The sequence below is a fragment of the Bufo bufo genome, chromosome 2 (assembly GCF_905171765.1).
Source record: "Bufo bufo chromosome 2, aBufBuf1.1, whole genome shotgun sequence".
NCBI classification, from domain to species: domain Eukaryota; kingdom Metazoa; phylum Chordata; class Amphibia; order Anura; family Bufonidae; genus Bufo; species Bufo bufo.
The window spans coordinates 333,510,529-333,527,147 of record NC_053390.1 but is presented as its reverse complement, the minus strand read 5'-3'; the positions used below and the strand labels follow the sequence as shown (position 1 = coordinate 333,527,147).

The 16,619-nt window shown below is 43.7% G+C and overlaps 1 protein-coding gene across 5 annotated transcripts in view; it reads right to left on the bottom strand.

Annotated features, from left to right (window-relative positions):
- Positions 1 to 586: 586 nt before the first annotated feature.
- The window catches only part of TLE1 (TLE family member 1, transcriptional corepressor), a 69,261-nt gene continuing 53,228 nt past the window's right edge, over positions 587 to 16,619 (bottom strand). For 3 of the 5 annotated variants that reach the window (XM_040417042.1, XM_040417044.1, XM_040417045.1), the window contains 5 exons: positions 11,608 to 11,755; positions 8,540 to 8,690; positions 2,509 to 2,585; positions 1,565 to 2,407; positions 587 to 1,534 (listed from right to left, as the gene is read on the bottom strand). In XM_040417042.1, coding sequence (XP_040272976.1) covers positions 2,300 to 2,407; positions 2,509 to 2,585; positions 8,540 to 8,690; positions 11,608 to 11,755 — 484 coding nt within the window. In that variant the 3' untranslated portion in view covers positions 587 to 1,534; positions 1,565 to 2,299. The remainder of the gene's footprint in view (positions 1,535 to 1,564; positions 2,408 to 2,508; positions 2,586 to 8,539; positions 8,691 to 11,607; positions 11,756 to 16,619) is intronic. The other 2 variants (XM_040417041.1, XM_040417043.1) reach the window with 2 other exon arrangements.

Here is a 16,619-nt window from a genome sequence, read left to right as displayed (position 1 = left end):
TTTTTCTCCTGTTAGCCCTTGTGGAAGTGAAAAATCTGGGGCATTGGAAAAAATGTCATCTTTCATTTTCACAGCTAAGCGTCTGTAAATTCTATGAAACGCCTATGGGTTCAAAGCTCAAATTACTTGGTGTGTAGTATCAAAAATGGGGTCACTTTTTGGGGGTTTCCACTGTAGGAGTAGCTCGGGGTTTCTATTATGTAAGCCCCTATAAGTCACTTCAGAACGGATTTATTTTATTTTTTTTTTTATTGTTTTTGGAAATTCTTAGAAAGTTAGAAGTAATTTTTTTAAAAAATTTAAGCCTCCTAAAAAAAAATATATAAAACGACATTTACAAATTAGACATATGAAACTATTTTATGAGGCACAACTATCCATCTTAAAAGCACACAAAGTCAAAATTTAGAAAAGAGCAAATGTTTCCAAATGTTCTGTATATTTTGGATTTTTTTTTATAAAACGTATACATACTCAAATTTACCACTGACCTGGAGTACAATGTGTCATGAAAAGAAAATCTGAGAATGGCTTGGATAAGTAAAAGCGTTCCAAAGTTATTACCACAGGGTGACCTGTCAGATGTGCAAAATTAGGCAGGGTCAGGAAGGTAAAAAATGGCAGTGTCCTGAAGGGGTTAAAAGTCAACTCTTACTAATGAAAACAGGCACACACAAAAAAAAAACTAGAAAGTAAAAAGTAACAGTGTATAAAGGTTTATTCGGACATACTAATGAAGTTTACACTTCATTAACAAAGACGTTACTCTTTAAAAAACCATTGGATGATGTATTTCAACTCAATGGAAGCAGAAATAGTAGTAGGATTATTGACCTCTAAAATAAGGGGGTTAATTCCAAAATAAATAAATCAGTTGAAAGACTTTGCCAGGTTTGAGGAAATGGTCATGTTCTTACCACAAAGTAACAAAATATGAAGAAAAAAAAAAGAAAAAAAAAATTCTACCATCTTCGGTTCAGTACACAACAGATTTTGCTTGAGTAGCAGTACCACAATGGTTGTAACTGATTGTGATCTTGCAAAGGAACACAAAGCAGCCATTGTTTCTATGCTGTAACACATACCTAGAGCCTACAATGTAACAACTGCATGAGAGTCTCATACATTCTTACATGTGTAGACCTAGCCTTAAAGTATACATTCCAAGATCTGCGGGTAGCCATCTATACATGCATCTACAAATTGAGGAAGATTCATTGTACAGGCATCCGTTCCTGTTCTGCATTTCAAACTAGAGCAACAGAACACAGTATTCTGCATGCCTCTATATATAACCATGAAACACTATCAATTATATTATACCATAGGGGTAGGGGGGGGCGTAAGAAGTGGACTAAAAAGGTCAAGCTGATTCAACAAGATGGCACTAAATTAAAGCACCCATCTAAGTTGTCCACATCAAGTATGAACATAAAAATATGACTGTGTACAGTTCTAATCTTACAAATGCATTTAATTGTTTATATACACAGACTGACTCGTCATGAGTTCCAGCAAAGGCTGCAGTTCAGTACTGCGCGAGGAGGAAGTGTTTTCTGAAAACCAGCGTCAACAGGAAGACCTCCATTGTAGGTGAAGTTAATCAAGTTACAAGTCGGTTGAGCTAGAGAAGAGGTATGAGATACAGGGTATGGGTCATTTAAGCTAGCAGCCTATGACACAGATGACCATTCATTGCAGCTGCATTTTATAACATTTACAACTTCACTATACCTATTACAGTGTACCAAAGGTAAAATAAACCTTCACAACCTTACCGAGTAATTACAAATCCTATATACACCATGGGTATCAATTTACATATTTGACAATAAAAAAATGCTGTTGGTACTAAAGCCTTTACTGTAGGAAAACAAATATATTTACATTTTATACAAAAACTTGACCTTCAACAAAAAATATAATAAAAAAGGGGGGGGAAAAAAGGACGACAATATTTTAGGACAGACAGGATCATGTATTTCAAGAATCTGGTAAATCACCAATCTTCAGGATATCTGTTCCTCAGCCTTGAGTCACATAGGAAGAAAAAACAAACAAAAAAACGCAGACATATTAAGACATTTGATGTCCATCTTCACTTCAAATTTGTTCCAAGCCATTACTGAGCCCACAATGATGCAAGTTCCTTTGTACGCTCTGTATACACAGGTAATAGAGTTTAATATCCATGTTAAAAATCCCATTCTCCATTTTATAAAAAAAAAAATCTTCCTGCTTCTAGACAAACAAGCAGATTTTGGCCCAGATAGTCTTTCTGAGAACATTTCACCAACATTCAGTAGATCACTTCATAGACTGTGGCCTTCTTGTCCCCAGATCCAGTGACAATGTACTTGTCGTCCGTGGAGATGTCACAGCTAAGAACAGATGAGGATTCTTTGGACTGTGTTAAGAAAGGAATTGAGATGAATTAATAAAGCTTTCAGCAGTTTTAGATATATGAAAGTTGTATTAGAAGGGCTCTAAGATCAATGTAAAACCCACCTGGAAAATACTGGCTCCATAGGGAGTTCTCCAAGCATTAAGAAGGTTGTCTTTCCCTGTACTCACAAACCATTTACCTGTATTAATAAAGCAAAAAGGAAAAAACTGCATCACTGAAACTGTCACTCATTGCAGAATATCATTTTGGTTTTTCTAAAAAAAAAAAGCACTTCACGCACAAAATTTGGCCATGCACATTAGATGAATGTCAGTTGAACCCCTTGATTTCAGATGGACTGGACGGCCATGTATAGATTCTCCCTTGACAGCAAAAGTCAGAAGATTAATCACAGCTAAGACAATAACCCGTCAGAGGGTGAATATATTTAAAGGTAGTATAAATCAAATGTAGAGTATTAACCGAGTACCACCCTAATTAAAACGTAGCCTTTATTCATAAACGCTAAAATTACCCAAAAACATTGTATACAAAAAAAATAAAAAATATAGAAAATCAGCGATCGAATTGGAGCGGTAGAGGTAGGACCAGAGCAAGGTCTAGATTCCCCACCCCGAGGGCACCATTTAGGGGGAACCAACAAACTAATTACTACCCTGGGAGACAATTGGACCTCCAAAATTCCCTGGCCCGAGGGGGAGAGAGTTCCATTACGAAAGGGGAACAACAACAACTGGGAGAACCATCCCCAGTGTCCGCCCCATTGGGGACATTCTCTTTAGATACCTCATCCTCCTCTACAGAAGATCTTATGCCACCTTAGTGAAGATCTTATACCCATTAAGAAGAATTGAATTGTGTGGTGGGTACATACGATAGTCCTTTAGTTCAAATTCTCTGTTCCATATCTGACAAGGGTGTTCCTGACAGGTTCAAAATAACCGTCTGACTAGAGGATGATGTGAATACCTCTTGTTCTGTTGGGACGATGATTGTGTCCGGTCTCTCAAGGTGTAGGTATTCTGAGGAATCAGGCCTAAAAAAGATGTAATATATTCTAGGCACCCACCCATAGGTGCAAAAGATGTAAGGCATTATAGCAGTAGGTGACACTTTCAAATAGTGCCCAAGAACGGACCTATACAGCACATACATTTGCCAACTGTAACACTGTAGGTTTGGTGTACCTGGCCCAATGTGAAAGTGGAGGAAAGTATGTGGGTAAGACCCGCAAACCTTTTAAAAAAAGAATCTTGGAGCATGTCTGGGATGTTCGCAACAAACCGCTCTCAAGACACGTAATACTCCATCATGGAGGCAATGTTAAGACACCATGATCGAGACTATAAAGCATTCAATCAGGGGAGGAGACTGATAAAATCCTAAAACAAAAAGGAGTCTAAGTGGATATATGTGTTAAACACTATCTCGCCCTCTGGCCTTAACTAGAATATAGATTTTTCTTGCTTTTTATAGCCGGCCATATTTAGCATCTTACTGAGTGGGTAACACACTTGTCCCAGGTTAAATTTGCATTAGCTTGGAATATGTGGCCATTCCTATAACTGGGTACGTTTACTCCCTCTATTGATTGTCCTTACCCTTCACTGACCTTACCCTTAAACTGACTTGATTTATATATGGCTCTCACCAATAATTGTCAGATTATGTGCGCCACCAATGATTAATACTGGGGGGCTTGGGGGGGCGCACTGCGCCAACAATGAAGATAAGTCTTTCATTAATTCATATACAGGAGGCGGGAGCTGGCTGCAGAATCACATAGCCGGCTCCCGACCTCTATGAGCGGTAGCTGCGATCCACGGCACCTAAGGGGTTAACTACTGCAGATCGCAGCTACCGCTCAGAGGTCGGGAGCCGGCTATGCGATTCTGCAGCCAGCTCCCGCCTCCTGTATATGAATTAATGAGAGACTTATCTTCATTGGTGGAGCGGCGGCCACAGCCCCTCCCCTTTTGTCCTCTCTCCTCTAATTGGCGGCAGCACAGGGGGAGGGAGACACGGCTTCCTTCTCCCCTGTGCTGCTGAGGGAACACGGAGAGCGCTGAGAGCAGCGCGTTCTGTGTTCCCAATACGTTATCGGTATATCGGCAAAATAGATGCCGATACCGATAACGGTCAAAATCCTCAATATCGGCCGATAATATCGGTAAAACCGATAATCGGTCGATCCCTATTTAAAACCGTGCTAATCCATGTCCGCCCGCCACACAGATCCACTAGGTGATGCAGGTAGGCTGCTTGGGCTTTTGAGAGCTGCGCTTCCATTCTATGGCACCAATTTATACTGCAATGTCGTTTGATATAGCTCTATTATCTCATTATAGACTGATTCACAGCGGCCCATGTACCTTATCGAACAGCATCTATATCGGCTGATAACCAAACTTGGCTTAACATATGGGGCACGCAGGTACCTGTTATCTGTACAATCTTTGATGTAGTCTTACATCTTATACGAGGATGTACATAACCTATCTGTATGTAATGTGAGGGTGTCTTCAGGCCCACTGGTCCAACGTCTTTACTGCTTTCTTTTTGCCGAATCAGTGTCTTATTAACGCTTACCCTTTATCTATAACTAACTGGTGTCATAAAAAAGTGGTGGCCACCAGGTTGGGTCATGCATGCAATAATTCCTCTGATGCTTATTTAAATACTGCATTGATGTCCCCTGATGAGCCCACTGCATGCACTGGGCGAAACGCGTTGGGATAAAGGGACCTATACCTTGATCGTAATGATCCTTGGAGGCTGAAGGTGTCTTTTAGTTAATTAGTATATAACCAGATACTGGTTAGAATTTAGCATCTATCACTATATAATCAGCGATGACTCACCTTGATGTACTCAGTGTTATACCTCTGTCATTATGTATTCAGCATGGGTTTATTTTGATATACTCCGTATTTGTTTGTTACTTTGATGTACTCAGCAATTATTTTTTTGTGTTTAGAGTAGGTTATCTAATAGACCCACTTCAGGACACCCTACCTAGGTGTCTAACATCTGTCTTCAGGGCCAACCAAGGGCTTTTAGGAGGTTCCTGAATACGGGATCACCCTTATCGGGGTGGCTATTCCGTTTTATAGGCAAGGGTTTATAGTATTAGGGAAAGGCCCCGTATCAGACCATCACCACCCTGCCTAAAATACTGACCTATCCCGTATTGTGGAAGAGTTATGACCGTTCTGTCTACACTATTTTTGATTCAATAGCAAATGTCAGATGATCAGTTTTTAACATGATCCTTTGATTATACAGGAGATAAGTCGTCGGCAGAGGTGACTGGCAACTGCACACGTATTGAGAGAACACATGCAGGGCGGATTGGGAGGTATAGCAGTCAGCCAAATATGTACCACCTTTAGAGGAAGAAAATCATAAGAGCTTCAAACATCATTTACAGTACAGGCTTGTAAAAATCTGTCCCTGGGAACAAAAGGACTGGGCATGCTGAAATCAACAAGGCAATCCTTCTTTAACCCCCAACATCTGACATCAAGAGAAAGGCGAGACAGTTCATACACAGATGGCCAGCCAGTCCCACCGAAATCAACACGTTTGGCCAACATTAATCTAATGTTGTATGGCTACCTTAAACGGGTTGTCTGGTTTCAGGAGGAAACCTGACAACACGAGGATCCGCTTGCAATAAAGAAGTGCTCATTACAGACCCCGCGTCACTAATCCGATCCTCCTGCTCAGTATCTAGTTACCTGGCTAAGTGTTGAAGTTAAATTCCCACACGTGACTGCTGCAGCTTATCACTGGCATGCACCAAAGAGGTCAGCGATTGGCTTCAACAGTGACAAGTTGTTGACATGACGTCACCATTGCACGCAAGTCTTGGCCTGAAGAACCAAAGCAGCGGCGTGGGATCTTGCCAGGTAAGTAATGATCACATATTTATTGCTGGCAGATCCCCTGTTGTCTGTCCAATTTCCTCCTGAAACCAGACCATACCCTACCTAGAGGTTCTCGGAACTCAAGATCCTGTCCTCCCTACGATTACATTTTCTGAACTTCCTGTGAGCAATTCAATTTCACATGAATCTGACCCTGAAATGACTGAATATAAATCAATATATGAACAGCAGCACATTATATGATGAGGGAGAGGGAGGAATGGTAATGGGGCAAGTAACACTAGCAGACTTGATGTTCTGGGGGCAATCTGGTAAGGAGGGTTTAATAGACATTTTTCATAAACTGTCTTAACACAATAAACTAAGAGGTCACTAAGGCCTGTTTCACACTTGCGCTGTGGCATTCCAGTTTTGACATCCGGGAGAGGATCTAAAAACCGTGCCAAAAGGGTTCCGTTTTGTCCCCATTGTCAATGGGAATAAAACTGATCAGGATGCATTTCATTCTGTTTTGTTGCATTTTTTGACCGGAAAGAAAACCGATGCAAGCTGCAGTTGTGAGAAAACCAATGCAAGCTGCAGTTGTGTGTCTTGTCTGTGAAACGGAACAAACTGGATCCGGCAGCAAAATCAATGCAAGTCAGTGATGCCGGATCCATTTTAATGCCAGATCTGGTTTGTTCTGTTTCAATGTAACACAACCGCATCCTAACGGAACAGAAGCATCTGGATGGGTTATCAAACGGAGCCGTTTTGGACCGGTTTTGAGATCCACTGCCAGATCTCAAAACCGGAAACCAAAACGCAAGTGTGAAACAGGCCTAACTAGAGATCTCTTCAAGCATTCATTAAGGCCACGACAACCTTCCTATTGAACGAGCCAACACGTCATACAGCATAATGCACATTTTGTTAAAGGCTTAACTTCCCTATAATAGCAACAAAGAATAAAAAAACATGGCAATTCTGAGTGACTTCACACAACAGTGGAAATCACTTCGAAAATGTATTAAACTGCATTGGTTAGCTTCCTAACCTCACACCAAGAAAGAAAAAGTGTGCTGGAAGGCCTCCAACACAAGCTTGGCACAGGGGGGTCCATGGCACTAATAAAATAACATTCTAACATTAAACCGGGGGTGTTTGTGGCTTTCAGCACACATTCATTGTGGTCTGCTCGGCTTTTTAGAACAGCTGCTTTTTAGTCAGTATTGCTGTGAGCTGGTTTATAGAGAAAGGCCAGAAGGGGACACTTTCTCAGAAGGCACCATCAGACCTTCTGCTCCATAAGGAGACATAACTGGATACATGGAGAGATGATCTTACCTGCTGTTGGCAGGTCCCTTTTCTGCTACATATTAAATATGGGAGAGACTTATGAAGAGAACTTTAAAGTCCATTTTGCAGGAGTCTGTATTGCTGTAAGGCTACTTTCACACTGGAGTTTTGGATTTCCGTTTGAGATCCGTTCAGGACTATCACAAGCAGTCCAAAACGGATCAGTTTTGCCCTAATGCATTCTGCATAGATAAGGATCCGCTCAGAATGCATCAGTTTGCCTCCGTTCCGCTCTGGAGGCGGACACCAAAACGCTGCTTGCAGCGTTTTGGTGTCCGCCTGACAATGGAAGCAAATGGATCGGTCCTGACACGCAATGTGAGTCAATGGGACGGATCAGTTTTCACTGAATGCAAAACGGATCCGCCCCCCAATGACTTTTAATGGTGTTCAAGACAGATCCATTTTGGCAATGGTAAGATGATACAAACGAATCCGCTCTGAACAGATGAATGTGGTTGTATTATCGGTGCGGATCCGTCTGTGCAGATACATGACGGATTCGCACCAAACGCGAGTGTGAAAGTAGCCTAATGTGCACCAAATGTATCAATGTTTGATAGGTTTGGGGCATGTATAAGTTTAACACTTTTAAGATGTTGCTCCACCCTTTACTGGAGTAGGAAAGATGAAACCTGTCTTCAGCTCAAAAAGCTAATACCACCAATTCCCCTCACACTTTTCAAAACGCGTCGCATAAAAATGCAAAAACGTCACACAATTTGGGCAAAGGTCACACAGCCCTATTTTGCGACTTATCAAGCCAAAATTCTAGAGTGCAGGGCTTGATAATTTCGCCACCATATGTTCATTTTAACGTTTGAGCAATTGTGTATTTTTTTTGAGAATATCTATTTAAAATTTGCATTATAATAAAAAGAACCAGTCTTCAGAAGTTACTTACCACAATATGCAAACTTTAGGGACAACACACAACTCTCATGAAGGTGCAGCTGATATTTGTCAGGCTTATTAACATGCAGAACCTCCACATTACTGCTCTCCATTCCTACTGCAAGCCATTCACCAGTTGGACAGTATCCAAGAGAGAAGATCTAAACATAATAAAAGCAAGAACATGTTAAAAAAAAAATATATATATATATAATTAAAAAAAAGCCTGGTATATTCTGCCTAATGCAGGTGGTGTGAACAGCCACTAGTATCCACTTCTTGGGTTTTATTGCTGAAGTTGAGATGGTAAATAACTTAGAGCGACTGTCCTGCCTTTACTTAGTGAAGGCCTACCTTCAAGAAAGGTCATCACTAGGCTGATCATGGGGGTCCGCTGTTCAAGTGAAGCTTAGTCACTGTAAGTTGACGGAACTACACAAGATCAACCTTGTAGTGGAGGGAGCTTACGGACTTCAAATGGGAGCAGCACTGTAGTAACAAGCACCCTCCACAACAAGGTTGGCAGAGCTGTGTAGTTCCGGCGCCAACTTGCAGCAACAAAGCTACATCCAAACAGCTGATTGGAAGCTGTGCTCAGCGTTGGATCCCAGCAGATCAGCTAGTGATGGGATATCCTGAGCATAAGCCATCACTTAATAAAGGCTGAAGAACTCCTTTGAGGTCGCAATATACACCAATCCAAAGTTGATCAAAATGGAAAATTTCAAATAAAACCATAATTTGCTGGGTGAAAAGTGAAACGATCGTTTTAGGGCTCTTTCACACTTGCGTTGTCCGGATCCGTTGAGCACTCCATTTGCCGGAGGTGCCCACCGGATCCGTAACAACGCAAGTGAACTGAAAGCATTTGAAGACGGATCCGTCTTCAAAATGCGTTCAGTGTTACTATGGCACCCAGGACGCTATTAAAGTCCTGGCTGCCATAGTAGTAGTGGGGAGCGGGGGAGCAGTATACTTACAGTCCGTGCGGCTCCTGGGGCGCTCCAGAGTGACGTCAGAGCGCCCCATGCGCATGCATGACGTGATCCATGCGACATGTCATCCATGAGCGTGGGGCGCCCTGACGTCACTCTGAAGCGCCCCGGGAGCCGCACGGACGGTAAGTATACTCCTCCCCCCGCTCCCCACTACACTTTACCATGGCAAACAGGACTTTAGCGTCCTGGAAGCCATGGTAACCATTCAGAAAAAGCTAAACGTCGGATCCGGTAAGGCGCCGAAACAACGTTTAGCTTAAGGCCGGATCCGGATTAATGCCTTTCAATGGGCATTAATTCCGGATCCGGCCTTGCGGCAAGTGTTCAGGAATTTTGGCCGGAGCAAAAAGCGCAGCATGCTGCGGTATTTTCTCCGGCCAAAAAACGTTCCGGAACTGAAGACATCCTGATGCATCCTGAATGGATTTCTCTCCATTCAGAATGCATTGGGATAATCTTGATCAGGATTCTTCCGGCATAGAGCCCCGACGACGGAACTCTATGCCGGAACCCAACAACGCAAGTGTGAAAGAGCCCTTAGCCAACCGATGACAATTATAGTCTGAAAAGAAGTAGTCGTCTATATTTTAAAATTTTCATTCAATAGTCACATGAAATATATTTTGTTTGAAGAAAGATAGTCTGTGGACAAAAGATCTTTCTGTGAAAGAATGTCAGTATCCCGGAAAGAAATATGGAGGGATCCTCATGGGATTATAATCATCCCAGAGATTTATATTTAGGGTTTTGGCAGGAATTTTTCCCGCCAAAGATGTGAGGTGTAGGGGCTAAAAATAGTAGGGTTACTGGGCGGAGTGGCAGAGTTCATTCATTGGGTCTGGGAGGGGCCTATTAGATGCCGTTGCTGGGACCTGGTTAGGGTTTATAAGAGTGGTGTCTGTCAGCCGTGCGCTGTCAGACAAGTACCTGTGGAAGGATTGCTGCCCCGCCCTTGCCCTTTTGTTTTGCCAACTGTCACGGCTACTTTATTAGAAGGAGGGTAAAACTCACTCACTGATTAGGTGAGCGGATGAGTTGAGTCAGTAGTTTAGGCCGAGCTTATGGCTGGTCTAATTATTGGTTTGTTAAGATATTGATGATGATTTATTGTTAAATGACTTTAAGCTAATCTTTAATAACGATGGCCATGGCCTAATTTATTCCACCCATTAAAGTGTCCACGTGTATTTTTATTGGGTTAAAGGGAACCTGTCATGTGGATATTTGATTATAATCTAACTAATTATATACAATCATTAACTACTAAAAAGTACCTTAGATGTATTCACTTACTGGTGTGACAGATGGTTACCTCATAATATACACACAAAGATGCCACATGCCGCATGCTAATGAGCTGATTTGAGTCCAGCGTGATGTCAGTGAGTCCAGCGTTTATTTAACAGCTATAGCCACTCCCCTTCCCACCTGCTGCTGATTCATATGGAAAACAACTGTCAATCAGCAGCAGGTAAGCAGGGAGAGTCAGGAGCTCATGAATATTCATGACTCCTCATTATCAGCTGGAGCTTTTCAATACAAGATGTTGGCAGATTGACTGGGTCAATTAAAGAAAGTGACCCAGCATTTTGCTAAGAGAATCAGTCACTTATTTATGTTGCCCTTAGTTTGGACACCATAAAACTGGTGACAGGTTCCCTTTAAGCTATTGCTTAGTTGGTTACATGGTTTGGGTATGATTTATAATCCCATGTTCCCAGCAAGATCTTTCCTCCAGCACCATATTTCATCAACGTATATTGCCAGTTTAAACAACGGCCAATATGGACTAAAATGTCTATGGCTGTGGTAAGATCATTGTTCAACCATCTTCTATCTAATGTGTATGGTCACCTCTAGTCATTACAAATAAAGGGTTGCTCAGGCTGTAAAAAAAGACTGGAGAACTTCATGTCAAACATGGTGAAGACAAATAGATAAGATTAAACCAAGAACGTTGAGCAGGTACTCAAAGCACGATATGTAAAACTGAAGCTTATTTGGCAAGCCTAGACATAGAAACAAAAAACAAAAACTAGCTCAAAGTATAAATGCAAACCAAACAATATAAAGCTGTTACCTGTGAAGTGAAGTCATGTTGCTGGAGCTGTCTACCTTCACGGAGATCCCAGGATCGTACAGTGTTGTCCAAACCTCCAGTCCAGAGCTTGGTACCATCATTAGAAATATCAATACAGCTGGCTCCATCTGTGTGGCCCTGGAATTGCCTGATAAGGCAAACAAGATTGAATAATGATTTCCTGCCAGTAGTCAAGGTAAACATTGCTGCGTTGTTAGCTTTGGACTTTTCCTACACATGTCATCTCTTGTAAATCCAGTGGAATGGAACACCACTCCTCCCATTCTAACAAATTTAAACTACAAGGACAGGTTCAAAATGACAGGCATTATTCTAGAAAGCTTAAACAGCAATGAGTCCGAGGGCTTATTTCCACTGAACAATGGATGCGAAAAATAGATGGTACACAGAAGGCTTCCGTTTCTCTAACTGCCACACATTGAAGAATCTGATCCCCAAAAACAGACCTGAATAGGACCGTTGGTAGCATCCCCTAGTTGGCCATGAAAAAAAAAACAAAAAAAAAAAAAAAACACACACGAGAGAAACATTTTAAATAAATAAATACAACTTAGTGTGAATAGCCCCAATGAACTGTATTAGGGCTCTTTCACACCTGCGTTCTTTTCTTCCGGCATAGAGTTCCGTCGTCGGGGCTCTATGCCGGAAGAATCCTGATCAGTTTTATCCTAATGCATTCTGAATAGAGAGAAATCAGGATGTCTTCAGTTCCGGAACGGAACGTTTTTTGGCCGGAGAAAATACCGCAGCATGCTGCGCTTTTTGCTCAGACCAAAAATCCTGAAGACTTGCCGCAAGGCCGGATCCGGAATTAATGCCCATTGAAAGGCATTGATCCGGATCCGGCCTTAAGCTAAACGTCGTTTCGGCGCATTGCCGGACCCGACATTTAGCTTTTTCAGAGTGGTTACCATGGCTGCCGGGACGCTAAAGTCCTGGCAGCCATGGTAAAGTGTAGTGGGGAGCGGGGGAGCAGTGTACTTACCGTCCGTGCGGCTCCCCGGGCGCTCCAGAGTGACGTCAGGGCGCCCCAAGCGCATGGGTCACGTGATCACATGGATCACGTCATCCATGCGCATGGGGCGCTCTGACGTAATTCTGGAGCCGCACAGACTAAGTATACCGCTCCCCCGCTCCTACTATGGCAACCAGGACTTTAATAGCATCCTGGCTGCCATAGTAACACTGAACGCATTTTGAAGACGGCTCAGTCTTCAAATGCTTTCAGTACACTTGCGTTTTTCTGGATCCGGCGGGCACCTCCGGCAACGGAAGTGCACGCCGGATCCCAACAACGCAAGTGTGAAAGAGGCCTTAGTCAGTGGGTTGTACAGTCCTAAAAATGGTTTGCACACTGAAGAGAAATAGGTCATGTGATTAAGCTCTTAAATGGGGTTATCTGTGAGGTACTATTGATGACCTATCCAGGGGAGAGGTCATCAATATCAGATCTGCATGGACCCTGCCGTTCAGCTGTTAGAAGAGGCCATGTGACCTCACTGTACACCGGTCACAAGGCCTAGTTGCAGCTCAGCCGCATTCCAGCCAATGGGGCTGGGCTGCAATACCAAGCACTGCCACTATACGATGGCAATGGGGATGTTCACATAGTAAAAACACATCGGGAAAACTTGATTTGCATCTCCTGCACAATCTGCAACAGAAATCTGAGGCTGATCCTTATTTAAAGAGGTAATGTTAATGGGAGTAAAGAACTTTATCCAAGTCTGTCAATATTAAAGCGCTCACTTTTACTGATGTAATAGACCCACACAAGCATTTAACAGATACACAGCACTTTGACCAGGGGTGTGGGGTGGGTGTAAGGGAGGTTATGCCAGGACGACACTGGCTGTGCTTGCTTAAAATTACATCTGAAGGTTGGGAGGAGAATTATCAGTCCCAAATCTGTCATGCGCCTGCCAAACAGCCTGTAAAGCCTCGTGGATTTATTCCAGACAGAATAGTTTGCTGGCCTTCTATACAAGCAGGTTTGCCAACCTAATAGGATTCAGAAAGATGTGAGCTACATACAACCTAGCTCTAAGAGCAATTAAATAAAAATCCCTGCTAAGCCTTGTTTAACCCTTTTGGCATTCATTGCTGGTATTAAGATATTCCAAATGTCAGGGTCATGGAGCATAAAATACAAAAGGTCAGTTCCCAAGAACTCCATGTCAGCATTTCACTATAATGAAATGACATTACCCTCCAGGAAAGCCATCAAAATATCCATTTAAAGGGAAGTCTGGCTCCCCTACTACTTGCCCTCCCCTTGCAGACGTATTTAGCAGTGCAATAAAAAAAACACTGGTAATCACAACGGAAGACCTCAAAAAAAATAAATGTTAAAAAAAAAAAATGCTGGAAACAGGAATGTGAACACATGAAAGCCTTGGGATATGTTCACACATAGCAGATGGGTTGCAGAAATTTCTGCAACTGAAAATTCAAACAAGTCAATGGGATTTTTCTGCATTAGGCACACAGATGTCTGCAAGCTCTATTCAGATAAAGGGAACAGCTGCAGAAATCGATGGAAAAAAAAAGAAAAAAAAGTCTGTCATGTGTGAATATACCCTTATGTTTCATCCCATTTCATGGAGTTTAGCAAGATAAAGCACAATTAGGCTTCATGCACACGACCGCGTCTATATTGAGGTCTGAAAAGTATGGACAGCTTCCATGTGCAATCTGCATTTTTCATAACTAAAAAGGACTCGTTTCCAATAAAGACAAGAATAGGACATAAGCATGTGGACAGCATCCCTGTGCTTTTTTTGTCGACAAAAAAAAAAACGAGATTTTTGTATAACTTACCAGTAAAATCTCTTTCTCGCTCTTTCCTTGGGGGACACAGAAGACCTTGGGTATAGCTCATCTCCATAGGAGGCGTGACACTAAGTGAAAACTGTTAAGCCCCTCCTCCACAGCTATACCCTCAGCCTGGAGAGAGAGACTGCCTTTTCTCACTACTTGGACACGCAACTGGCAAAGTCCAACAAGGAACCAACAAGCCAACTACCCAACGGGTAACAAAAACTCGGAAACCGTACAGAGAAAAAAACAATGAATGGGTGGGTGCTGTGTCTCCCAAGGAAAGAGCGAGAAAGAGATTTTACTGGTAAGTTATACAAAAATCTCGTTTTCTCGCCCAGTTTCCTTGGGGGACACAGAAAACCTTGGGACGTTCAAAAGCAGTCCAAAAGGGGGAGGGACCACAGCACCAAGGTGAAGCACCCGAAAGGCATCAATGAACCGCCGCCTGCAGACCCAGGCGGGCCAAGGCAGCATCTGCCAAAGTCAGAGTATGCACCCTGTAGAACTCGGTAAGGAGTGCAAGGAAGACCTGTGGCCGCCTTGCCCAAATGCATGGCCGAAGCCCAATGCCTCCGGCCCAGGAGGCACCGACTGCTCTGGTGAAATGAACGGTGACACCAAAGACAGAATCCTGTCCTTGGTGCGGTAAACTCAGCAATAGCCAATCTGATCAAGCGGAGGAAAAACCACCCTGGAGTCCGTCAACCCTATGCACAGACCTCCTGGAAACCCAAGAGGCCGAACGTCGACAAGAGTCGGAGATCTCCAAGTAAAAACGGCAAGGCCCAAACAACGTCCAAATAGGTGAAGTGTTGAAGCGAAAGGCAAACACCACCTTCAGAAGGAAGGAAGGAAGAAAGAAACAGGATGTAGAACAGCCCTGTCCTGGAAAAGACAGAAGGCTCGTAACAAAAAAGGGGCCATTCAGGCACCCGTCAGACACGACTGATACTGAAACACAACCGTACAGGACAGAAGGGGTAGAGAGAACTTCTGTACCGGCTCCAAGGACAAGATTGGAGCGCCGAGAGCTCAGTATATAGTCCCCAGGGCGGTACCGAAGGACAGTACAGAGGAACCAAAGAGCCACTCCGAGGAAGAAGGTCTTGACAGGCCCAGAGGGCCGGGGAACGCTGGAAGAGGAAGAACAGCGCCGACACTTGACACCTCAAGTAAAGGAGTCCCAGTCCCAGGTCCAGGCCGGACTGAAAAAAAGACAGAACCATGGGGAGAGAAATTCAGAGTGGGGAATGCACAGCTTCCCACAGAACCCAAGACAAAAAACCCTAAGTCTTACGACAGATCCTGGACGAAACACAGCCAGGAGCGGACAGTAGCGAACCCGCTGGAGTCGCCTGGCAAGCGGGGGAAAACCTAATGTGATCAGGCGCAGACCAGTAACAAGGGCAGAAGGGTCGACAAAACTAGTCCCGTCGGCCCTCGAGCAACGTTGTCCCGTATCCACCCGAGTGGGGGAGCAGAAGGACAGACGGAAAGAAACCAAAGGATCCGCCAGATGCCAGGACAAGACAGGCTAAAGTCCATGCTGAAGTAACCACGTTGTACAGTCCCGGTGTGGGAGATCAAAGGACAATCTGGACCGAAAGGTAGTCCCCCCAAGTTACCGAGAAGGTAAGTCTACAGCAGGACCATTGTCTTAGAATGGACCACGCAATCTGCACTCAGTGGGAGGACAGAACGCGGTAGACTCGGTAAATAGGCACACAGCTAATACAGCCAGTGTGAACAAGGGAGACAGTACGAGGCCAAAAGGAACACCGGAACCATCCACATGAACAACCATGCTCTCCCCAGAGGGGAGGACAGTGAAAGAACAGCCTCTTAAGTCTGGCGGGAAGCCACATCGGAGTGATCTGTACCGAGCGGGAGCCAAACAAAGCCGGCGAGATAAGGTAGTCGAGACAGAGGCCGGCATAACACCCTCCAACCGAAAAGAGGAGGAGTGGGCAACAGGGAAGCCATAGGACAGCTCAAAAGCGGAACCCGCTACACTGAGACGCCCGGTTCACTGCCTCGCAGAAGGCGAATACCCTGAAGAACCCAAGGCGGAGGTCCTCCGGACCTGGGTAATCGAGCACCCAAGAGAAGTTGGGTGACCTTCCCGAGAAGAGCAGCCCGAACCTGGTAGCAGATCAGACAGAAGCGTAGAG